Source organism: Mastomys coucha, unplaced genomic scaffold (genome assembly GCF_008632895.1).
Source record: "Mastomys coucha isolate ucsf_1 unplaced genomic scaffold, UCSF_Mcou_1 pScaffold21, whole genome shotgun sequence".
NCBI classification, from domain to species: Eukaryota; Metazoa; Chordata; class Mammalia; order Rodentia; family Muridae; genus Mastomys; species Mastomys coucha.
This window is the reverse complement of record NW_022196904.1, coordinates 148,233,215-148,259,904: the sequence shown is the minus strand read 5'-3', so window position 1 is coordinate 148,259,904 and position 26,690 is coordinate 148,233,215. Positions and strand designations below refer to the sequence as shown.

Here is a 26,690-nt window from a genome sequence, read left to right as displayed (position 1 = left end):
GTATCAAAAATATAATTATTAAGACAAATATTTGATAAGGCTAGGTCTCCATTTTCTCCGCTGGTTCAACAGAAAAATAAGAACAACAATATTTTATGAAATTTACAGGGTTCCCAATGAAATCACTTAAAAAGTGTACAAGGAGAAAGAGTACAGGGACACGTGATGCCTGAGTGGGTCGAGAAGGCCGTTTGCTACTCTAGCACAGGAGATACTCAGGTCATCCAAAAGAAGCAATCAGAAGACTGGTTTTGACAGCCATGGAGTTAAAATTTTAGACAGGGTGCTACTAAGTTTCCCTGACATTAAAAACAAAAGCAAAACAGAAAAAAGAAAAAAAAACAGAAAAGTTAAAATAATAAAAAAAATCTGGGATCCATTCATAGGTAAGCCTAAAATAGGTACAAGACAGTCAAAATTTTTCATTCGATTACTAGAGCTTCATTTGCCATTATCAGTCAATTTAGAATTAACATTTAAGCATATAAATTCTAATAAGATGGCCTAAACACAATTAAAATAATGCTAGAAATGCAGCCTCAAGCAATAACCCTGAAGAACACATGAAATACGAAGAGAGATGCTCATTTTTAATATAGTTATAAAGAAATACAATTGGCTAATAAATGTTATGTGAAAAATGGTCAGTACTCCTATCCATCGGTCAAATGCAGATCAAAACCCACTGAGACTCCATTTCACTGCAGTCCCAACAACTGTGAAGAAGTAAACAAGTTCCAGGGAGCATGGGGTGAGAAGAGAACCCTTAGGACATTGATGGTGGGGATGTAAAGTGCAGACACCATGAATGTCAGTATATGGATAGGAATCTAACTCAGATCTAAGTCAGCAGAGCGCAGAGTTAGCTGTGCCTCCATCTTGTTGCTGCTGTACTGTTTACAATAGTAGCCAAGTTCTAGAATGAGCTTGACACTGACCATCAACAGATGAATGACAATGAAAGTATAACTATATTAAGAACAAAATGATTATGTCATTTGTAGGTAATGGACAGCGTGTCCTGGAGAGTATCATGTCACGAAACCAACCAAGACTCAGAAAGGAAAATGTCTTCTGCTTCAAAATATGAAATCGCAAGGGAAAATCTATTAGAGAAAAGCAGGGGACTAGCAGGGGTTGAGGTGGGAGTGAGGGTAAAGTAGGTGACGGAAAGGTGTCTAAGATCAAAGTTTGTGACACACAAGCATGAGAATATCATCACGGAATGCAGTATTGTGTGCTAGGAAAATGTGGTAATAACAAAGAAGAGAAAAGAGAAAGGTCTTACAGCTGAAGGAGTCCAGTGACTGTCACTGATGAAATCAGAAAGAGGGCCATGTAGAAGCATGGCTGTGGGGGGCCATCTTAATAGTAATGAGCACCCAACATCAGTATCAAATTTTGATACAGTGTTTTTGCATGTGTATAACCCACGGTTGTGCCAATGCTTCCTCTGCAATGGTCTGTTTAAAAATCTATGCTTCTCTGGCCTCCCCTAATGTCCAGTGTATCTCAGGCATAGACAGCACCTAGTATGTTCTACATGGCCCTATTATTTAGTCTTCATGTCATCTTTCTATCCTGAAATCTGCTTCCTTGACTTACAAACTGTGACTCTTGCAGGGCTCAGACCCAAGACCTGTTGGGATAGGAAGTCCTTGAACAAGGAAGTGCACCCCATCCTGTGCCCCCTTTTCTGTGTAAGCTTTCAGACCAGGACACCAAAACTTCAGTTTCTCAGTATTCTCCAGTTCTGGAGATTCCTGAATGGTAAAGAGATGTCCTCATACCTAATAGGCAGAGTTTGTGGTTCAGTTATCGGTGTGAGTCCAAGACTTTGGTGTTCTGTGCACATAGCAGATACAAACTCACTTAAGAAGTGAATGAATGGAGACTGTGGCATAGGAGCTCTCTCATCACGGCAAGAAGTACCATCCCCGACCTTCTCTCTTTCCTGTCAGTGTACATGTAGTGAACATGAGCACCACAGGGTACTCAAGAGGCACAGAGATACTGTCAGTGGCTCTTTTCTGCTACATCTGACAAGCCAGACCTCTAGGACCAGGACCTCTCGATTGAACATTTACCTCCCCAAGTAAATGAGACACAACAAGATGTAAGAATCATACCTCTAACTTAGTGATGGTAGAAAATCCTATTCCCCCATGAGCAGAAGGAAACATTCCATAAGCTTGCCTGCAAAACCTGTTTCCAAAATAGGGATGCAATCTAACCGAGAGAAACAGTCCTGGGTTTTAGAAAAAGCAAATCGAATGGGAAATTAAAAATAAAAATAAACAATGAATACTTACAGCCTTTGTGGATTTGACTAAGGAAAACTCCAGTGAACTGCGAAAGATACTTGTATAATGCAAGGGTCAGTATGCAATGTCAGGGAATGTAAAGGCACTTCCCGTCAGGACCCATGTTGCACAAGGGAGGGCCTCCTTCCCCACAGCTCTGCCTCCCTGTGGGGCCCCTCCCCATGCCTTCTCCATAGCAAACCAGAAGGCAGGGATGCTACATGGAGATCAGTGCAGTGTTACATGCCCTTCCTGAGCTGAGCTGAGCTGAGCTACACAGACATCTCTATCACACTGCTGTGGGGTGGTGGGAGCAGGGCCCAGTGCCGCCCCAACCATGTTTTAGTGGCTCTGACAGAGACAGTCAGCTCCTGGCAATCATTCTAACTTCAGTTACAGCATGCCACTATCCCAGCATGCCACTTTATACACTGGCTTTAAAATAACCACGGGCTCTTGCAAGTGACTTAAACCCAAGAGGAAATTTTATGTATAATTACCCCAATGCCTGCCATCTCCAGAATTACAGCGACTCTGGAGAAGCTCTAATCAGATGGAGGTACATGGAAGGTTTTTAGGCGTGGAATTTAATACAGGTTGACACGTTTGAAAGAAAGTTGTCTCCTCTGGATGCCGTCAGACACAGAAAGCTTGCTGGTAAGGAGGCTGGAGACACAGGGTACTGAGCCCAACTCACTACTAACTAGCTATGAGACCTTGATCTAGACACTCCTGTGTCCTCAGCCTCAGAGTCTCTCAAATAACAGGCTCAACCTGAGACTCACTAGGCTACTGTTCATTTTAACGTTCTAAGAACTGACAAAAAAATTGGATGTAGAAGATGGACCTCTGATGGACCTACATTTTAAAGACCTATCTGTTTGTTTGTTTGCCTGTTGCTTTATCGGTGGGGGGGGGGATGTGCTTTTGAGGAGAGGGTTTAAGGCATTGCTACTCTCAAAGACTGTGATCTGACCTATTAGAGATTTCTTGAGTCATAGCACAGCAATACCAGTTGGCTGTTGGAGCCATCCTAAGGTTTTTCTGCTCTGAGTTTAAGAAACAACAAAACATTTGAATGCCAAAACAAGAGTATGAGGGAATGAATAATCTGCCATTTGAATAAAGAACATTTCCTTAGGGTTATAAATAATGCACAGGTCAAGATTTTTTTTTTTTTTGCAGGAATAAGCAACCATTACCTTTTATAATATCACTGCCAGCCTCTGGGGTTTGGAACGAAAACCTCTCTCTAATGGATACACTTGCCCAGAACAGACAACAAAATCTACTTAGGTGAAGTGTTAGAGACACTGTGACCCTGAGGGAAGACATAGAACCTGGACTCACAGGAAGAAAGGGTTCAGCAATGGTGGTGTTATTGACAGATTCTGGGGCTCATCAAGCTGTTCAGCAAAGAGCTGGGGATCAATAGGTGCATCAACCCAATCCTCCAGATCCTGCTGATTTCTCAGAATGTGGGTGTTGCAAAAGAACAGAGGCCTGCACTGTGGTCAATTTGAGCATCCCTGAGGTCACTGGAGAGTTGAGAGATTGATGACTCTGAGTGAAGAAAAAAATACAAAACGGCTTCAAGGACATGGTGGCCAGTTAGAGAACCAGGTGTTCTCTTTAAAGACAACTTTAGAAGGGGGATTGTGGGAGTGCACTTGTAAGGCACATGAATGTGTCACACACTCACCTGTGAGTGCTCTCTAAAAGAGAGGAAGTGTCATGAGCCAGCCGGTGACCCATAATTTTCCTTTCAAAGAATGATGGTCCTCTTGACCTTCATTTTCCTCACCCATAGTCAAGTTTCTAGCTATATAATGAAGCTCCTTAGGAAGGACAACAAGGAGCCTGATAGCCATGGAGTTCTTAAATACCTAAAATTCTGTTAGCTGTCTTCTAAGAGATTCTGGGAAGACAGTTATAAGGAGTGTGATGAGCATCTCTGATGAAGGGCAACGTTGGAGATGAGCGATCTCAGTCTCTTTTCTGTTCCATAGCAGAACACCTGAGAGTGGATAATTTATAAACATGGATGGCTAATTTGACTCATGGTTCTAGGGGCTCGGAAATACAATATTGGGTAGCCATATCTCCCGAGGGCCCTGTGTTTCCTTGTACCAGGATAGGAATCAAGATGGCAAGTGGGTAGATAAAGAAGAAAGAAAACAGGAGGGACATTTGTTTTATAACATTCATTTCCACAGTAGTTAACTTAGTCCAAATGAGGGCAAGAGCTTGCTCACTGTCACAAGAACCAATCCAGTCTAAAAATGATTTCCCTGTTAATGACCTTGTTATCTCTCATAGGCCCACTCCCTACCAAAACCACCACAGACATCCACTAGCCATCCCTCATAGTCCCACCTTCTTCCACCATCACCACAGACATCTGCTACCCATCATCCCACTTCCTTTCACAGCAACAGCAATCAAACTTCAGCACCAGTTTTGAAGGGGACAAACTTTATTCAGACAAGAGCCTTTTCATATGGGCTTTCCTTCCTTTATGACCTGTAAAAATCTAAAGCAGAAAAAGATTTATCAGTTTTCTGCAGGTACCACTGGAACATACTAATGTATCAAGCTCTCTTTTAAAATTATGTAAAAATTTTACAAAAACCACTACTTATGCTGATCAGCCCACACCACCCTCCAAACAATTTTAATTGCATGAAATCACTCTTATTTTTAAAAAATATATGTAAGTATGTATGTATGTATGTATGTATGTATATATGTATATATAATGTGTGTATGTGTGTGTGTGTGCGTGTGCGTGTGTGTGTGTGTGTGTGTGTGTGTGTGTGTTGGGCTAAGAGGTGGTTTACCAAATAAAAGATCTTGGTGCTCTTGCACGCAACATAGGTTCAGGTCTCAGCATAGTGGTTCATAGCTGAAAGGACTCTAACTAGTCCGAGCGTGGCAATCATAGCTCTAGCGGGCCTTCCCCTTCTCTCCAAATTCCCTTTGCCTTACTAAGATTGCATTCCTAAAGCTAGCCCCCCAGTTTCATTATTTGGCTACATTCTCCCCTTGAGGTTGACTACCAAGGTCCAGCTATCAAACTATTGAAGTCCAGCAGTGAAAAGTCCCCTTTGGCACACCTAATTAACATACCTAATTAAAAGTAAATACCTCATCCTAATATAGTTTTCCCTTTACCATTATAAGCTGCCATTTTCCTATGTGCCACTCTCTATTTGGAGGCTGTCCTTCGTCCCCCTCTATGACAAATATCTCTCCCTCCTCCCTTTTTCCTTTCCCCCTTCTCCCTCATCCTTTATCTCCTGTCTTAGTTTCTGATTCCCTGAACTTTGCCCCTCAGGGGCAAATGCATCTCTTTTGTACTAAGAACGTGGTCATAGGGTCGTGAGTTGATATCAGTTCTTTCAACAACCATCCAAAACTCTAGATCTGGGGTATCCAGCATCTCTTCTGAACCTCCTGGGTACCAGGCTCACATGTGGTCAACACACATGCATATAGGCAATACACTTATACACCTAAAATAGGATAAGTAAATCTTAAATTATATGTATTACATTAAAGAAAAATTATATCAGGATATAAAATTAAGAATTAGGAAAGATTTTTAACTTTCCATTTGGAGGGGTTAGTGATAATTTACACAAGAATAGCTGCTTGAAGAACATAACCAATCACAGCTTTGATCTTTCAAAGCCATACTGAAAGGCAAGTTGAAGGGTTGTGTATAGGGCAGCCAAAGTACAACCTGATTAGTGCTAGTTTCTAAGCAAAAGCTATGGAAATCGCTGTGTGGTTAACACTATTTATGCATGCAAGCACATCACAGGGCCTCTTAGATGTTAGTCTACGTGTATAAATCACTATGTTTTAAAGAGAAAGGGAGGGAGAGAGGGAAGGAATAAAGGTTGAAGGAAGAGAGAAAAGAGGGAGATAAAGACTGACAGACTGGCAAACACGGAGTGTGCACATCCTAGAAATGCATGCTGGGATGGCACCATTATTTTTGAAAGCACAATAAATATCTACATCATAATTTCAGCTGCACCATATTCAATAACACCTGGCAGATGTTTACAGAACGTCAGTGTGTCAGACACCATCCTAGAAGGTGTTAGAGCGGGCGAAACAGTGCTGACTGAAGATAAACAGTTTTTATGTAGCTGACATAAAAATCTTCAGCTTACAAGGAAAAATTAGTAGTGTTTAAAAGGTGTGTGTGTGTGTGTGTGTGTGTGTGTGTGTGTACTTGCACATGTTTGTGAGTCTCTGTGTTAGGAAGAAGACAATATTTACTGTGAAGTAGCTAAAGAAAGACGTATGGGAAGAAATCACAGTCAACTGCAGAGACTCCAGACAAAGATACACCAAAGAACCAGAGGGGTTCCATCAGAGAGAAGGCCCTGTAAAGCACATATAACTCAGAAGTCTGATACTTCAGTGGGAACAATATCAGAGCCCTTCCCTCATGATCTACTAAGCCCAGGGACCTCTGATACATTTTCAGTGACTTCGTGACGCCGTGTCTTCCCTCATGAAAAACTACAAACTGTTATTTCCAGAACATTTGGACCAGCATCTTTTCACTGATGGTCACCTGTGCAGATGCTGTGTGCTAGTGCTGGGCAGCACCACCAGAGCTTAGCAAGAATCATGGACGCTACGAGCCATCATCACAGACACCTTCACAGCCACAGCTGCAGAAGTCCAGACTGCCAGCTGCACTGGACGCTAATGTCCTTGTTGAAATAGGAAAAAAAAATGCATGTATTAAGTCCTCCACCACAAATACACATCGTTTTTCTACACTGGTAAAATAAAAGAATGAATCCAGTATTTTCTTTGCATTCTGAAGACAAGTGGTTTCTAGAAGGCAAAGGTACTGTAAGATCATTAGAGTTGTGAGCCAAATTAGCTATTCTCGCTGAATGTATTTACTTTTGAAAATATGATTATTTTTAAGAAAAATGTGTCATTTTAATATGTAATGAATGTATGTTATTTTAGTAGATTAATAAGTATTTAATTTGTTCCAGTTAAATTTCTAATGTGGTAAATGTTGACAAAAACATGCAATCAGAAGGTACTGATAATTCTGATTATTTTTATTCTTGTCTTTTTAAAAATAATTTATTTATTTTTTATTTTCTGTGCATTGATGTTTCTGCCTGTCTGTATATCTGTGAGAAAGTGTCGGATCTCCTGGAACTGGAATTATAGGCAGTGGTGAACTGCAATGTAGACACTAGGAACTGAATCTTGGTCCTCTGAAAGAGTAGCCAGAGCTCTTAACCACTGAGCCATCTCTCCAGCCCCAATAATTCTAATTACTTATTTTAAGAGTGTAAAAGGATCCTGAAACTAAAAAAGTTAAGAAACACTATCACAGTAAAATGGCAAAAAAAAAAAATTGTAAGTAATCTTTTATATGAAGATTCATGAATGTGTGCACACATACACATGTGCTCAGACACATTTTTTTAAAAAGGTTTATTTATTTCATTTGTATGTGTATGGGTGCTCTGCCTTCACATGTATATGTGCACCTCATGTATGTCTGGTGCCCATGGAAGCTCCCCTGAAACAATGCAGGTGTCTGTGAGCCATCATATAGGTGCTAGGAGTCAACCCTGTGTCCTCAGGAAGGGCAGAAAATGTCCTTGACAGCTGAGGCATCTCTTCAACTCCCCTCAGACACATTTTTTAAAAATCTAACTGAAACTCACGTAGCATAAAATTAACCATTTTAAAACAATCAATTCTAAGACCGTTAGTGCAGGAGCATTGTTGGGCCCGGAGCATGCTGTCTAGTTCTAAACATGTTCATGTCTCCAACACCCTGGCAGTGATTACTCTGCAGTCTCTCCCTATGGACAGACCTACCCGGGAACTTCACACAAATGCAGTCATTCCCCACATCGCCATTTGTGGCTCACTCAGTCCACTTCATATTGTTTCCACGGTTTTGTCATACAGAAGTATGTTCCAAGGCTTCGTTTGGCATGTATTTGTTTTTTAATGTATCCCCTTCTCCTGTTCTATTAATGCTAAACACCTGATCTCCAAATAGGAAAGTCTCTTTGTTAGCAGGTGTGTGCATACAAGTATGTGCGGGATGCAATAAAGAAATTAAATGAATTCTAAAGAGAGTTGGCATCTTATCCCAACCACACTGAAAATACATGTAAAGTCATTCACTGGAGTTTCTTTCATACAGGAAGTAACTTCGCCATTGTACCTTACCTCACAGGATGAAATAGATTCAGTGACTTCCTGGTGAGTGCCATGTAGTCTAAGAAAATGAGAAAATTACACACAGTAAAGGACACTAGGTGAGTCTGCGAGCTAGGAAAGATCTTTCTCTGGAGATGGGGTAGGAGGAGGGCAAGGGCTAGTGGAGGGGTTAGACTGAAGATCTCTCGTTCCTTCCCTAAGCACGCTCTAGTTCTGACTGCTTGAGGTTTACCAGGATAGCAGAGAAGGATTCAGAGAGGTGAAAGGAGATGTCATTAATGTTTTGTAAATGTCTACTTATTACATCCAAATGGACTGGAGGTCTGAGAGACAGGTCAGAAGGTAAAAGCATTTGCGCTCTGAGTTCAGTCATAGGATCTCTTGTGAAATAAGCCAGATGCTGCCATACGAATCTGTACTCCCAGCATCTTCCAGTGCAGCAGAGATGAGAGATCTTGCCTCAATGATGTGAAAGGGAGAACTGACTTCTGGAGTTGTCTTCTGACCCCCACATAATGCTGTAGCACATACATGCTTCACATACACATCATATAGGCACACACTTATAAACTCATACCAATAGGTAGGTAACATTTTAAATAGTGTCTGAAGAGTCAAAAGAGATCAACATTTGCTAAAGAGTGGACAACAAGAGGCCACAAAGCCTAATGGGTATGAATATCATGAATATCTACTGTGCAACTAAACTGCTTGAGCTTGAAACATGACTTTATTCTTTTCTGCCCATAAGAGTAAAGCAAGACACTCACCTTTCTCCCTCTGTTTCCTCACTATTATACAACTGGGGTAACTAAAAAGAGTTACTGCGAAAATAAAATTACGCAGTAAAAATTAAAATAATTTATATACTGCTTTTCCATGTGTCAGGATGGATAAGTATTATATAGTATTTTATAAATCAGCCTGGGCCCAGAAATGTATCTGAGTCCCACACCAAAAAGTAATTGAACTTGACATTTGGTTCCTTCACTTTTGCTTTGTTTCTTTCACCCTCCAGCTTGCAGGCTCAGGGAGTAGGATACAAGAAACACCAGCCTCAAGGGCCAGAAGCCTCAGGATGTCTCAGTAAATTCTCCCCCAGCATCTACCAGTACGTCTTTAATCGTCTACCAAGACCTGCCCCCAAGGGTCGGACCACTGACTTCCTCTGCTCCCCACCCTAGTTTACAATTTCCTAGCAACATGCTACTGTCCTTGGAGTGATTCTGCTCATGTGGCCCATAGGTACAGTAATCAGCTAGCAATCCAGGGATTATATGTAACAGCTTTTAAAGGCCTTTCCACCCAGTGACTGGAAGCAGGCAAGCACAGCCTGGAGGTCTCCATGTCTGAGATCTGAAATGGTGACTGATTTTGTCAAGAGGCCAAACGTTGACATCACTCTGCTCTGGGTTAGTTTCATTTTAATAATAAACCTTGAACTCAGGAGTATAAGTCTAATTATCTAATGATTCTAAATTAGGTGACCAGAAGTTCATATACAGAAGTCACTAAGAACATCAAAGCACACACCCATGTATTTTTATTATAGCATATGTGTGTGTATGACAATTTTACACATATGAATTTAATCTTCAAAGTCCTACAAGGAGCACTCTATTGTAAGTATTCTAAGATACAGAGAATGAGAAGGGTTTTCCTAGGAGCTCTTGTTTCATGAATGTTCCCCTGATGGCCTAAAGGAATCAACTTAAGCCACTAACTTGTTACACAGACTCAGCCTGAAGTCCTCCTTAAAGATGGTTGTGAAAATGGCCTGCATCCGACCATTAACTGGAGAGATGGTTCATAACGAAGACAACTGCCCAACAAGCTATGTTTTTTAATCAACATTTTTGTTTTGTGACAAGCTACCTACTAAGATGACCACTAATACAATACGAAATGGTTCTGAAAAGTGCCCCCATCCCTACCTACCTAGGACAGTTGATTTCTAGCTATAAACAATTTTGCAGACTACAAAATCATTCCTACTTATTAACTTTCCCTGATGCAAAGGTGCAACAATGCAACATTATTCCATGAATATAGCTTCCAGTGCATACTCGTATTCGGAGCAGAATATAAGTCCCACGCCAGTGGTTTTCAGCATGGCCACTGGGCTTGCTTTGACTGATGAAACAAAAATGACAGCGGCTATAGGTGTGCTTCTGAGACACAGCTTCACATTGCCATTTGTAGTAGACTGGGTTCTTTTCAAAGACCCTTCCTCAGTCAACACCAGGATTTTTGCCATCACCACAAGAAAAAAAAAACCTCAGGACAAGTCAATGTGAAGCAGAGTTGAGACTTGTAAAGGTGAGAGTTAAACACTGATTCAAGCGCAGGCATTGGAGAGGGGTACTTGGGTAAAGGATAGTAAGCAAGCAGGTATGATTGTGGCCTTCTCAAGAGAACTGTGTTTCTACAGTCACTATATGTATGGCCTGGGCAGCTGAAGTTTCACCTCAAATCATTGCTGAGAAAATTTATTTCTTCCTTTTTCCAGTCAATGAGGTTAGAGAATGGTTCTTGGGGTGCACTGTATGCGATTCTGGTGGTAAGGTAAATCTATGGGTCCCAAAGGATTGCACAAAGTATTAAGACTCATGTCTTAATGATTTAAAGTAAATCATTTAAAGATGAATAAAGTAAAATTGTCCAAAATAAAAATTGGAGGTATACATCTGGAAGAGGACTGTAGCCATACTCAGAAGTGATCACTTGGGCCCTAAGTATAGTTCATTGCTATCTTAACATTTTTATTTGAAATATTACAAAGAAATATCATCACAGTGAGGTAGTCTTTATGCAAAATTTTTATAAAATAATTGACTCTTGGTCAGCAAGAAAACTTCAGTAATACTCCAAAAGGACAAATTCCTTTCCCTTCCCACATTCTCTTATTTTCATTGTCTTTCTGAACTCCCTTGGAAGTAATTCACTCCAGTTCTGCCCAGAAACTTTCAGAATCATTCCCAGGGCTGGTGATATAACCCAATGGTTGAATGCTTGATTGGTATCTAGAATGTACAAGGCCCTGAGTTTGATCCCCAGTACAAAATAAAGCAAAAATCTAACTGCTGGATCCTCCTCTCTCTCACTCTTCTGCCACAAGGCCAGGACGCCCCAGGGCCTGACGCTTCTTTAGCCTGCACCTACAACACAGAAGGTGCTTGGCACCTGGGCTGACCTTGAGTAAGGAATGACATCTTCGCCTTGAATGCTACCAGATTCTGCTGCTACAGCACAATCCCATGAAATCTATATGCACCAGTACTTAAATGATTCTAGAAAAGTCCACGTCTGCTGATCATGCTCAAAACTGAAGGAGACAAAAGCTACTCTGAGCCCTCATGTTTAGATAAACAGAATTCTCTATAAAAGGAAAAGGAACAGAAAGGCTCAAAGGGCCCACAGGAAATAAAAGTCTGAAGGAAGAGCACACCAAAGAAACAGAGTGACAAAGCAAAAGCCTTCGACAAGGAAGGAAGGGCATGAATTATAAAGGAAGCCCTTAAGTAACAGCAGAGCTCAAGGGAGCAAGCATCCCCAATAGAAGGGAAGGAGAGTGGGAACAGTGAAACTGAGAGCAAACAACCATGAAGATGGCAAAAAGCACTGCCCAAAACATGGCATCAAGGAAACTGAAGCACCATTTAAGGTAGCCTGATACAGACCAGGTAGAAGGGAGAGAAAGAGTGGACAGTTTTAAAACAGAAAGTTTCACTCAAGGCCCTGAGAGCAGCTGGAAACGTCACTGCGCTCCTGAGCTAGCTAAGAATCCAGCTAAGGCTCTGCATTTCTAAGGAAGCCAGTCCCTTCAGTTCTTGTCTCCACTCTCTCCAGGAAAGCTCTCTTTCCCCTCCTGCTGCCAGATACTGTGAAACCCCACATCCATGTGCTTTGTATTGGAAAACTAAGGGGCATGAACTAATTTTAACTCATATGAGAACACAAATGAGGGCAGGGCTTGCCTTGTTGGTGATCAGAACTAAGACTGTCTGTGTGGCAGCACCACTGAGTCTTTATCCTCCCATACCAATCACACTCTTACCGGAAACAGGATAGCTGCAGATTTATCCCCTGGGCTTACATGTCACGTTCTAGAAGATCCAGAAGGCCCCAGGCCTCTCACAGGCAGTGTGATTCAGCAAGGTCAGGCCTCCCAGACGCAGCTCCATTTCCCTTTGGCCACTACGTCCTAGCTGTGCAGACCTCCATCTCTAACCATCCTTTAAAGGGGACATGAGTGGTGACTCCTACTTCCTGGCCAATCCGTGACAGAGAACTCCACTATTCACAAGATGTCCTTGGACTGACAGCATCAACGTCTCCAGAGAGCATGATGGGAACACAGACACTCAGGCCCACAATCTGTAGTCACTAAGTCTGTGTTCTCCAAGATCTACGATGTCCTACCCACTGGACACTCTTCCCTGAAGAGTATTGTGTCCCTGTGTTGTGTTGAATGGAAATGTAAGCTAAGAATCTTGGCATGGGGTTCTAGAAAGCTAGTGACATTTACTAGTCCTGTGCACAGAGTGTGCTACATTGACATCTCTCAGCCTCAGTTTCCCCTTCTACAGAGTGGGACTAATAACACATGTCTAAGTATTGTGGTTACAATCAAGTGTTCACCAGAGTGCGATGGATGTCAGGACTGACAGAAGGACATTTTGAAGTCACTCAGGGCAGAAGGAGGGGTACTAGAGATTATGGGCATGCAAGATAAGAATTTAATTTGATTGATTGTCCCTCAATGCTTTATGCTTTGTGGATTTTTTTTTTATAAAGCCAAAATGAATTTAGAAAAGAGTTGTCAGCTGGGCAGTGGTGGCTCACGCCTTTAATCCCAGCACTTGGGAGGCAGAGGCAGGCGGATTTCTGAGTTCGAGGCCAGCCTGGTCTACAGAGTGAGTTCCAGGACAGCCAGGACTAAACAGAGAAACCCTGTCTTGAAAACACCAAAAAAAAAAAAAAAAAAAAAAAAAAAAAAAAAAAAAAAAAAAAAAAAAAAAAAAAAAAGAAAAAAGAAAAAGAAAAAAAAAAAAAAGAAAAGAGTTGTCTAGCTAGGAATTTTGACATACAGCCCATAATACTTTACTTCCAGAACTGTCTGCCCCACAGCATGCCAATATTTATGTGCATGATTTAGCATCTACATGGCACAGCCTCTCAAGTCTGGTTTCTCTTCCTGGTAAACACTTGGAAAAAAGAAGAGTCATCTCCAGTGGATTTCCATGGACTAGGCAATGCCATGTCAACACCGTGTATAGGCCCTTCAGTTAGACCATGGAATCTCCAGGGGAAAATCAGGATTGTAAGGGTCTTAAGACAACCAGAAGCCTAAAAATTTGACCTGTACAAAATATCAAGCCCATATTAGTCCTGAACCTGACTTCCCTAAAACTAAAACTGCTCATCAATAAAGAAATTGTTGGGGAGGAGGGTTAAAATAGAGAAAAAGAGAGTGAGCTAGAGAGAAAAAGGAAGGGAGGATTCGACCTCATCACACACCTTTCCTGCAGAATAGAAAGAGCTTTTCTTGTAGGCAATTAAACTTCTTTCCCACATAGAATTCTCAATTAGTTCCACAGACCTGGCATCTATATTGTCCCATGACAGGTGCATCAGATAAGCCCACAGGTTCTCCACAGCCCGTCTCTTGGGCACCCCTTCCCATTCTCGGTGACATTTGGTCTCCAGATCCTGTGGTACTCAGCATGCTTCTACCAATGACACATTCATTAATCTCACACTTTGCTATCGTACATCAAAATCCATCACACTAACCTCAGAAGCTCAGTGTGTGTATTCCTATGTGAGGACTTCCCTGTCACCTGGTCTCCTCCTGGAAAAGTGCCCTGTATTTTAATTCTATCATTCTTTAAACATATTTTACATTTATTTATGTTTATTTTATGAGTCTTGAAAGTTTTCCCTGCATGTATGTATGTGAATCATGCACATGCCTGGTACCTGGTACCTGTGGAGGTCAGAAGAAGGCACTAGATCCCCTAAGACAGACGTAATGGATGGTTGTGAACCACCATGTAGGTATCAGAAGCTGAACCTGAGTCCTCTGCAAGAGAAATAAGTGCTCTCAACTGCTGAGCCATCTCTCCAGCAACCACCATAGTTCTTTTTTATGCAGATGAGTCCAAGCTGCCAAACTCTCACCAGAACCTTCAGACCATCTTTTGAAAGGATGCACCAACTGTTTGGCCCTACAGATGCTGGGAAATCAGAAAAGACATCCTTCACTTAGCTCTCCTACTAATGTCCTTGTTAAGGCTGTATGTCCTTTGCCAAGGCTGTACTTCATCTCTCTGATCTCATTCTCATCTGTGATACAAATATTAGTAGCAATTGTGAAGTAAATACTATGTTCTGAATTACTAGCAATAACAGTATCCTTCAATGTTTTTTTAAGGAAATTGATTTTGGAACTCTGAGGCTACCAAAGGCCAGAGATGCTCAAGTCCCCTATATAATGAAAGAAAAATTCCTAAGACCACAATCCTCCTGAGAGAACTTTGACATTGAAGAGTGACTAAGGAAAGGGATGGCATGTTCTTTAGTAGTGTAACCAATTAAAACGTGCCCATGCTCCAGTAATTGAAACCACACTCATACAACCCCACTTAAATTTAGTGGATCAAACATGCCTGGAAGCAGAAGTAAGACTTTTTGAGAAGTAGGGCTTCAGTGTGTGATGGAATGAGGATGACCCAGTGTGATAGGGAGTGAAAAGAATGGAAATTTAGTATATACGTGTATGAAACTCTCACCATAGAAAGTAAATAAATAAACACTAACTCAATTTTAGAGCTATTGTAATGTGAAAAATATCAGAATTAATTGTATGTAGTCGAAAAAGAAAATTAAAGAGTTTCCACAGTGAAAATTAGTGGAATCTATCCCCCAGAACGTATCTGGCGAGTATCTGAGAGAAAGTGGCACAGTCATATGCACTGGAAGGTCCAAAAGGCATGAAGATAATGCATCTTGTTTGACACAGTTAAAGCAAAAGCTTGTATGAATTCACTAAGAACCAGATGAAAGGCTGTTCTTTTCTTTTTAAGAGTCTAGCCACCAACAAGGAAATGGTTTTGATGGCCTTTCTCTGGTACCCAAGAAGGGGTAAAAGATGTTTCTTCAGTTGGGGTGGGAAGTTTATTGGCCAAGCCAATCTACCTTGCTAAGAGCCAGGAGAGAGACTGAAATTCAGAGAACAGAGAATTGAGAGCCTGATGGTGGCACTTGGTTAGGAAAGGGCTTACCTTACCAACCACCAGAGCCTGAGCTGGACCTCCAGCGCAGAAGAAAAATTCAGGAAAGAATGGTGTTCAGAGTCCCCTAGCCTCTGAAGGGAGGGGCCCAGGGGACTGCCATCCTGGGAGCAGACAGGCTTGTGTGCTGTCCTTTTGGTATATCCATGGGCTATAAGCAGCTGGACTGCATTGACCATCTGCCCTTCTGTGTCCTTAGAGCCAGGTGCCGGTCTGGCCTGATGACCACATCTGTGAAAACATGCCTAAAGAAGGCAGAGAATGTACGGTTTGGAAGGGTTTTTCTTTCTGCCCTTTCTGGGGGAAGAGGCAGGAAGCCCAACATGAACATTTCTCTGTATGAGGAAGTCATTCATTAATTTATATAGGAAATCTTTTTGTAGGGAAAAAATACCTGGGCTTTATTAAATGAATGGGCTTCTTCTTCAAGAAGGTGGGTCTTTATAAGTCTTGGTTTTTCAGCTAAGGAAAAAAAGTGATTCCTAAATAGGGCTCCTTCATAAAACCCTCCCGAATATTTGACAGACTGGCAAGAGCCTGCCTTGCATCCTTCTAAGGCTTTGCCTGAAGGCCATTTCATGCACACAGAGTCCAGAACTAAGTGATTTATCACTTCAAGATGGGAGTTGGGGTGAACATTCACATCTCAGACATGCCAAGGACTCATACCTCTCCACAGCTCATATTTATAGTACCATTACCCTCCACACTGACTCATGATCACTTGTGACAAGCACACTTCACACACCTATCCGCATGACTCAAGAGGCCTCACCAGACAGCAAAAGCTCACCCTCCATGCAACTGCTTCTTCTTTTCTCTATCTTAGTCCTCTTAATGAGAATTATTTTTCTTAAATTGCTTATACACCATAACTTTCCTCTTAAACAGGACACTAAGATTATAGATCTTTCCCCCTTGGTTATTATTATTACTGTAATCTATATATGTATGTATGTATGTATGGATGGATGGATGGATGGATGGATGGATGTGACATCAGTGTTGGTATGTCACCCACAGGTTAGACTCATCCATAGGCCTATTTGCCTCACACCAAATGCAACGGCACACACTAGAGGCCTAGGCTTACTTCTTTAAGATCCTGTTTGATTGGCTTTTGTTTGTACTGTTCTTACATCAGAATCAATCAGCAATTTCTATCATCTACTCTGGAGAAAAGCAAAGTCACTAGTATTGTGGCAAAGAGCTTATTAAAGGCTAGTGATGTAATGGTAAGTGACTACTATGTGTCCTTACCAAACCCTGCCACTGTCCTGATCAATCTCAAAGTGTCTTCTTCTCACAGACAGAAGACAGAACTCGCAGGATTCTCCTGTGAAAAGTTTAACAGTGGGTATGATGGTTAGTTTGAGTTTTCAACTTGACACAGTTTAGAATTACCCAGGAAAAAAGCCTCAATGAGGAATTGTCTAGATCAGATTGGCCTGTGCACAAGTGTATGCGTGCCTATCTCAATCATATTAACTGAAGTGGAAAGACCCATCCACTGTGGGAGGGCACCATTTACTGGACAAGGGAACTCTTTATGAGAGTGGGGAACTCAAGCTGGGCACTGGCGTGCATGAATGCATTAATTCATCATTTTCTGCTCCTGGCTATGAATGTCATGTGACTTAACAGCATCAAGTTCCTGCCACACTGACTTCCCCCTGGTGATGGATTATAACCTGGGACTGTGAGCCAAATAAACCTTTCTCCCTTAAGTTGATTTTGTCAGTGTATTTTATCAGTGCAACAGGAAATGAAACTGAGACAGTCTCAGTACATTTCAGTATCAGTTTCATCTGCCAGAAGGAGAGCTACCTCGACTGAACTCCTCCATATTGGGCAGACTTTGGGCTGGGACAGGCTGCCAGAGAATTGAGCTTAGACAGGGGAATTGTTGACCTTGAGACTTCTCCTGTGCTGGGTTTTGGATTTTCTTCTAAGCTGCACCACTGTGCACACTTCACGTCCCCTGCATCTTTTTGTCCTTCTCTTTTCTCTTTCCTCCCTTCCGATTCCCTCATTTGTTTGTTCTCTCCTTTGTTTTACTCTGCATGCTGAGCACACCCATTAGTCTTCCATGGCACCACCACAGGAGCATGCCAGAAAGCCATGACAGGATGGGCACAAGACAACAGCAGCACAGCTCTCCTTCACAGCTGTGTCCACTGCAGGTCACGGCTCTTTACAGGCAGCCAGTCAAAGTAACCGCAACGTGCTCCTCAGGACAATCAAAACCCCGAGGCACTCTGCCTTAACCAAATAGTGTACCCGTGACTTTGGCACTTACATATTGTTTCCCATTTAAGCCTCTTACGATGCATTTTTATTATTAAAACTTCATCATATACCTATACTAGTTCCAGTTATACTGAAAACTAGTCACACACTCTTTCCTCCAAAGAGCTTGCCAGTTACTTCTTTTCCATTGGGCACACAGTAAAGACCAACCTCACAGCTTATTGAACTGTTATATTTTTCTCATTACAAATGTGCAGTAGCATTTCTTGATTGTTCAGTTGTCCAAGTCTTTTAATACAAAATACACAGCACAGAGATGCAATCTTTCCTTTCTCCAGGGCTTTATATTGTTAAACAAAGCAAGTCCCTCTTGCAGCTACAACAGATATTCTGGTTGAAATAAAATGAGATAAGAATTATCCCCACTTCTGTGACATGGAATAGTGTTGTCTGTGACACAGAACAGGGTTTCTCTGTGATAGTGAACAGGCTTTCTTGTCCCCCCAGTGGCCCTTGCCACCTTTCTAGTACCATGGATGGCTTCATTTTGACATGTGCCCACCAGCTGCAGGTTTAGAAAGGGGATTCTCTTCTTGTTCTCACTTTCCAAATAAGAAACCCAAGACTCAAGAAGACAAAGTACTCAAGATGGTGTGGCTATTGGCTGGTAATGTCACAGTCAGGATCTGCAATCAGGCATCTGGCTGCAGAACCCACACGCAGCCACAATGCTACACTTAGGGCCAAGAAATGTGGAGCTGAAGGCTGCCCAAGAGGCTTCCAACCCCAGAACTCATGAACCAGGAAAGCCTATGTTCCTATTTAGGGTAAGTAGTTTCTCCCATGGTTGTCTCGCACTCACGGTTCAAGGTCTCAGATGCACAATTGTGTGCCCCTTGGTGTCCTTAGGGAGGTCAGCAGCCACCAAGGATAAGAACACAAGCCTTGGATTGTGTCCATATCTATTTCAGCTACTGGTTTGAAGGGCGCTTCCGAGTTATCTTTTACTAAAAAAAAATCTAGTTCTCAGATGTGAGCAAATGGACCCTAGCTAGACATAATTTATTACTAAAATACATTCAACACCAGATATACTATCGTAAAGGATATTTATGTATTCTTGCCAGAAGTCAAAAGACTAAACCAAATCATAATGAAGATACCTCTTATTTTAAAAGGAGTAAAAAATAAAAACTACAAAGAAAATTTTCTTTCTAAAACAGTAAGCTTAGGGTATAGCCAAGCACAAAACAGGGACTATTTACATACACAAAAATATACAAATTTTGCACATGAATACAAAGATATATAGACTTTTCCATTATAAGAGCATCAGCATTTCTGGGAAATTCAAGGCACATTCCGAGAGTTACATGAAGTGGATGACCACTGCTATGCCTTGCTACAGTCCCAGTGTCTGGACAAGAACTCTGATTCAGAACTTTTCATCAATGTGTTCCATGTGTGAGGTGTACAGTGCTAAGTCTGGATGTCCCTGACCCATTCAAAAAAAATATGGTACCATTGCTCTTACTCTCTGGGATGCTGAAATTCTTCCCAGCCAATCTGATGGTATTAGTAATAGTACATGTGCAGAGAACAGGCTGGACCAGCTGGGATTGGGGCCATCGAATTTTTACTCTTTAAACCACACTAAGGAAGTCTGTATCTAACAATTTCATTATTCATTCACTCACTAGTTGTGGTTCTACAAAGATTTGCCTTATATATTTTCCTGTCTTCCCATGCTTTGGTTCTGTCAATATTTACATCTCCCAAGCATATAGAGATAACAGCTAGAGCATTGTAAGGACATTTTGTGTTATAATGTGCAAAGCATTGCATAGCTCACGACCTTCTTGCCAATGAACCCAGCATCTTACAAAATGTTAACCAGCGCTCATCCAGATTTAGACCTGAGTGCATGTAACTTTGACCATCCACCTCTTCCTTTTTATTGACCCACTGCATTCTGACATTCCTTGACCAGGACCCTTGATCTATGATTTCATTCATTCTAAAAAGACATATACAAGCATCAAGCACCATGCCAGGTTCCAGAAATACAATGGTAAGCAAAAATCATGTGGAGGCCCCACTTCCTACTCTTAGCACACTGGCATTAATCAAACATGCCCCATATAATGATAAACTGAGAGATGACATTTAAGAGCATTTTTTTTAAGTTAGTGTATAGTCAAGAAGTGAGCAGGGTAGGTAGAGAGGATTTCCTTTCTCACCTCATTTGAAGAAGTGGCAGCTGCTATTTAAGCCAAAGGTAAAGATAGAGGAGCCAGAAGAGGGTAATAGCATTGTTGTGCTAAGAATGTTAGTCATACTCTAAGAGCGATGGAAAGTAACCACAAGATTTTAAGATGGAGAAACTGGTCGAGAGACTAAAGCAATGCTCAAGGTTTTAAGTGAGGAGAGGTGGAAGGTGGGTAGAAGATGCTTTCAGCTCTGAGTGCCAGATCCATCTGAGGCTTCCTTACAGCCAGCAGCATGAGAGCTATTGTAGAATCCCAGTGTGCTGGTCATTGCAGTCAACGGTGAAGGAGAGGCTGTTTCCAGACTGATTAAACTGGATGATTGACAATGTCCCTCATTATCATAATGTCCTATAGAAGAACAGCAGCTTGGGGATGACTGGAGGGGGAAGTCATTGCTCTGAACTCCTTGCTAAGAGCCATAGGCATCTCATTTTGATTATACAATAAAGACACAAAGTAAATATCATTATATATTTTTTAGCTTTAACATTACCTCTGTAGGTCTAACTTTTCAGGGCAATATAGAGTTCCATTAGCCTCCCTAAGTCTCTTATGAAGATTACTCCCCTTCTCTGGAGACCAAAGCCCAAAGAAAGGATCTGGGGTGATGCCAGGGACTATGAATAGGCTATTTTGGTATCTCAGATAGAGGAGCCACGTGGCTGTGCAGATTGTGTACGGCACAAACCCAGAGGTGCTATGTATGTCAAGGTCTACGTGAATGTTGCCTCCTTCCTAACTAGTCTAGCCTCTTCTCTGTTTTCTCCAAAAGACTACCAACTCTGACTCTCCAGTCAATCCACGGACCAAGAAGAATCAATGAGCACAGCCATGTCATGTTCGTTGCCTATTGGCTCTCTCTTCGTTTACAGCTTTTGTTCAGCCCCACCATCCCATTCCCATTCTTTTCTGTCAAGACAGAACTCTGGAGAAGGGGGAAGGCCAAGAAAGCACAAACTTTCTTCACTGAGATACCATTCCTTGCAAGAGTGCCCCAGATTTGTGCTCCAAACTCAAAATAACAGCAATATCCATGCAAAGAAACAGTGCTTAGCGGCGAGCAGGCTGCACCAAACCTGGCTGCTTTTCTTAGGTGTCATAAAATATCCTCCAAATCACAGGCTACAAAGCACCTTGTCCATTGATCACATGCCCTCCAGGACCCGAGCTGCCGGGTAAAATGGCAATGAGCCCCTCTTTTCTTTGAGACAGATCTCTGCACTCTGACATCCGGTTACCTGGAAGAGGTCTGGTCTGATTGTTTTTCAAAGGTCTTGAGGCTAAAGCAATTCTCAGCTGCTGGTCTGGTTTATTCCACAGTGAGAAACAGAGATGACTTTTTACCTCGCTGAGGGCTCATTTCTCACCGGCCCACAAGCAGATGATACTGTACTCACAGAAATTAGTTTAGAAGCCTGAGTTTCCTGTCCATAAATGCTCCGAGCAAAAAGCAGTGACTCAAGGCAGGAATGGAAGAGTGTGACTGCAATCCCAGAGATTTCGAGGCAGAGTTTCAAAAACTCAAGGCTATCCCGGTCTACAGGATAACCTACCTCAAAATCAAAGCAGGGAAGTGATTCCTGAACACCTGCCTGGCTGGTAGTGTGGTAGAAGCCAATCCTGTGACCCCGGATCAGAATATTTCCAGCTCCCATATGAATGGGTTGTGCAGCTTCTCCACTACTGCTGCCCTTTACCACTATGGTCCTTTCCCAGATGCTTTTAAACATTTTCTTTTCAGGGTTCTGAGAAATGACTCAGTGGGTAAAGGATGACAAATCTCAGTTTGATCTCTAAAACCCACATAGGGAAAGGAGGGGACTAACCCCCGGTAAATTGTCCTCTGACCTCCACACACAGATATGTGTGTGCATTTGCACGTGCGCACTTGTGCATGGAGCTTCTTTTCAAGGCAGTTGCTCAGGAAGAGTTTAGTCTGTGAATTCTCATCCTAGTGTTATATATCCCTAAGTATACACTAACATCCAGCCCACACTGCATTTTTCTCTTCTAGAATTCTGTGTATTGACAAAGTCCCATTGAGGACATGAGTGCCTCAGCTGTCACTGTTGACATGGCAGATGTGCCCTGGTCGGCAAGCATGGCTCCACATTCTCTTTACAAACAGCATTCCTCGGATATAGATGTGTCCTGTTTTTCCAGAAGTAGCAGATGACCCTCATAGGCTGACTCATGACCCAATGTGGCGGTAGTGGTCTCCACCCACTAGCAGCTGTGTGAATTGCATCAGCTGGTGGTCTCTGGATGTAAAGGAGGCTCAGCAGCTGGTCTGCCCAATGCAGGGACAGTGGCTTCTTGCCAGCCGCGTTCTATGGCTCTCTATTCCCCCACAGGTTATCCCAGGTATAATTCTTTCCCCACGGTTCATGATAACTTGAAGTTTACTTCCATGAATTAGTTATTGACTTTTCTGAGGGGAATTCTGTGAATCTGTGGAACATTTCCCAAGCCACAGGCAGGAATCCCTTCTTCCTTACCTTTCTTCTTCAACCTTTCTTACACAGGAATAGTGTATGTTAGAAAGACAGAGCCACACAAATGGTTAACAGAACATAAAGGGAGGTGAAGCCTGAAGGGCTGATCTGAATGGCAGGATTTGGCTTCTGCCTCTGCTCCAACTCTGCATGGACAGGTGCAGGAAGAGCCAGAGGACACTGGCTAAGAGAAGAAAAATGTCTTCTCCCTTCAATTTTAATATCCAGCAGTGGCTATGTGGAGCAGAAGCATAGCTACGTTCTCATGGGGTTTGGAAGTCATGTCCACTCAACAGTAGCACCCTTTGGCTGCGGTTGCCTTTGGCTTGTTCCTTGCTCTCAACCTCCTACTGGACTCATCTCCTTCTACTTTAATCCAGGGTCTGGCCTAGAATGGAGACCAACTCCTCTCAATAATGACCAACAGCAAATGGTTTTAATCGAGGAAAGCAGGTAAATCTCTCCACAGCGTTTTGTTTGTTGGTTTGTTTTACAGCACTAGGCATGATGGGACTGAGGTCTCGCATGAGCTCTCTCCTTTGAAGTCCTGTCTCGCCAAGGTTTTCAGACTGTCTTGACCTCATTCTGTAACCCAGACAGGCCCCACACTTGTGATTCTCCTGCCTCCATGTCCCTAGTTGCTGGGATTACAGGCCTGATGAGGCTCAGAACTCCAAAGTTTTGGTTCTTAAAGAATACAGCCATGACCTATAGCAATGCCACTTCACTGTCTAAAGTCCTCGTTGTCTCCTGAAAATAGCAAGCCCATGTTTAGACCTCAAAAGGAATCTCAACTATTTTAGACCATTCAAAGATACAGCTACAATATATCAAAATAAATAACAAAACAAGAGAAAAATCTGGCAATCAGGCAGTTTTAAGTATCATATAGATCAATCTATGTTAACTTCAAATAGAAAACAGCTTATCTATAATTCTGATCTAATTACAGATCTAACAAAAGTTAAGTACAAAAATCAGAACCATAAACTTCTTTTCCTTAAAATGCTTTCCAGAGCATTCCCAGAGCATGGAATTTCGGAAAGCCTACTATTTTACTACGAATAAACTTCTCATAAACAAAAGGCATGATGGCAGACATACTTCTCCAAGAAAAACATCACCTAAAGCAGTGGTTCTCTTAATGCTGCAACTCTTTAATGCAGTTCCTCATGTTGTGGTAGCCCTCAAACATAAAATTATTTCTGTTACTACTTCATAATTGTAATTTTGCTTCTGGTATGAATTGCAATGTAGATATATGATATACAGGATATCTGATATGTGATCCCCAAAAGGGGTCACTACCCACAGGTTGAAAACAACTGATATAAAATAAAGTATTGCTTCTTCTTGAATATTTGAAAATGTTTATTAGGAGAAATGCCTGATGGCCAAAAGTGACCACACACATTTGTGGAAGCTGAGTGAGAAAGGTTAATTGTGATTTCTTGCCAGAAGCCTATTCTAAGAAAAGACCAATTTAGCTATAATTGTTCCTCTGGCTAATGCAGGAAGCTGGTAACAATTTCAAACAACTTCCCTCTTTCCAGTTCTTCTTCTTTTTTCTTTTTTTTTTTTTTTCTTAATGATGTAGAGCAATTGCTCGTCTAATGAAGGGACTCAGTAAATAAATTAGACATCACTTTCAGCCAATGATTCTGAAAGAGAATCTCCATGCCAGGAATTCAGTAATGAGACTCACAGAAGACCACACAATCTGAACATTACTGTTAGAAACGGAGACAACATATATGATGGACCACAGCCTCTGTCTCAGACCCTGCCATCACACTTGGTCACTATCCACTGACACACAGGCACATACCACAAGCTGTCAAGGTTGATTTCACTTCCAACATCTTTCTCCTATACCTAGGTGAGTGGTGGGTGCTTATTTCAGCAAAGACACAAGGCAGTTACTGAGTTTCTGCAGTAAATAGCTTTCTTTTCTTTATCCAATGTATTTTTGTAAAACTTCTAAGGAGTCAAAGCCCACAGAAGTGATCAGACACGTTCTCAAATCTGAAACGAATCCTCCCAAACACTGCTGGTTGCCAGGCTAGAGGTAAAGATGGTCTAAAGTTAGGAAAGAGAGTATCAGCTTTAATCAACTTCAGTGGCCTTTTTTAAAAAGGAAGAGGAAAAGAGAGAAGAGATGTTTTAAAGCTCCACTTCCAGCTACACCCTGAGCAAGGCCCTCCCTGCCCTTTGTTTTTGCCGGTGACATCCTGCCTTATGTTGGAGGCACCACCTCAACAGACTTTAGTCCCTGCTTCTATGAAGGGTTTAAAAGTTACAGGCATCATACATTATACATTTTCACTTATGCCAAACCCATAAAGGTACTTTTGGTCTTCACAAAAGATACAGTTCCTAAATAAGCCTAGCTTTTGCTTTTTAAGTGCTTACACTGAAACATTTCCTTTATGTTTATTATTATTATTATTATTATTATTATTATTATTATTATTATTTATTGCCATGCTAGAGAAAAGTGCCTCTCCAGTTGAGAATGGGTGGCAAATGTGGAAACACGTGAAATTACAGTTTATTGTTTACATTTTCAGACGGTAAAACGCACAAGACCATTATGCAGGGCTCTTCCCTCAGCCCCATCAACCTCAGAGGCAGGAGCTACCGGCTTCAGCCTCTACCCCAGGGTTTGGAAGGGAGAGCAGTCAGGGTACCCTGGAATGCCTCTAAGTTCTGTTCTGAGCAGGCTCTGAGGGTTGCCACCCTGATCCAGGCAGTGTTGTCCTGGTACTCACCAGGGCTTTGCCACTCCCAGCCTAAGTACTGTCCCAGGGCTGCGTTCTTCTTTTTCACACCTACAGGTCTTGCATCTGGGGAAGGCTGGAGTATTTTCCTCCCAGAGGATCACCACCCTCCTTCACCTACTGTCCTTCGAGAGCAAACTCTCTCAGGACTGAGGCTCAGGAGAGCAGTCACATCAGTTCCGACAGGCCTCACCACTCCGCCTCTGCACCTTGCCTGACTGCGGAGGAAGATCGCTGATACTAGAGTTGCAGAGGTTCTTTGCTGGCACAGCTTGCACACACAGACAAGTAATCCGCAAAGTTGTTTTCATCCTCCTCATCCTCCTCTGCTGCTTATCCTTTCCTCCCGGACTCCAGCAACACACACCCACAACATAGACACACACACACACCCCTGCAGCTTCAATTTACCAGTTTAGATTTGGCGCGTTGCAAAAATTCTTCCATGTCTCTGCTAGGGACTGGGACCAGGGGTCCGGATGGAGAAAGCCGAGAGATGAGAACTGCAGGGACTTGAGCGGGATCTCCAGAAAGTGATTGTTCTGCGCAGGGACCAGCCGCTCCCTAGGCGGGCGGGCCGGGACTGAGCCCTCCTAGCTTCCTCTGGGCGGCTAGCCCAGCCCACGCCCCGCGGCAGCTCTAGCTCCGACTCTGTCCTAATAAGGAAAGTGGGTGTGCCGCCCGGGAGCCCAGGGACCGCCACCCGCCTGCTGGCACGCGCCTCGGGGGGCCTGACGCGGGGCAGCTGGTGGGGGTGGCGAGGCTCCTTGGCCAATCGCAGAGCCCTGCGGTGGCCTCCTGATGCGGTGCGCTGAAAGATGCTGCAACCATGGACAGCGCCCAGAAGTGCATGCCAAGTGCCAGGCGGGGGCTGCTGCAGAGTGACACTGCTGCAGGCCTCAAGGCGGCCAGCAGCCAGCAAGAAAAGGTGGGAAGAGGGGCACAGACCCCAGGAGGAGGCTTTGTCCTCGGCCAGCGCCTCTCTGGCTGGCTGGCACTGTACTAAGAGCCTCAGTGGTCACTTAATGAGCTGGTGTGTTGCCCTGGCCCAGGATGCACTCAGGGA

General features: G+C 42.6%; 1 protein-coding gene across 18 annotated transcripts in view; it reads right to left on the bottom strand.

Annotated features, from left to right (window-relative positions):
- Positions 1–26,209, bottom strand: part of Prune2 (prune homolog 2 with BCH domain) — a 254,707-nt gene extending 228,498 nt beyond the window's left edge. For all 18 annotated transcript variants that reach the window (XR_004123517.1, XM_031389852.1, XM_031389858.1 and 15 more), the window contains exon 1: positions 26,036–26,209. Coding sequence is in view for 17 of the 18 variants with exons in the window: in XM_031389852.1 (XP_031245712.1) it covers positions 26,036–26,071 (36 nt within the window). In the remaining variant the exon portion in view is untranslated. The remainder of the gene's footprint in view (positions 1–26,035) is intronic.
- Between the last annotated feature and the right edge of the window lie 481 nt (positions 26,210–26,690).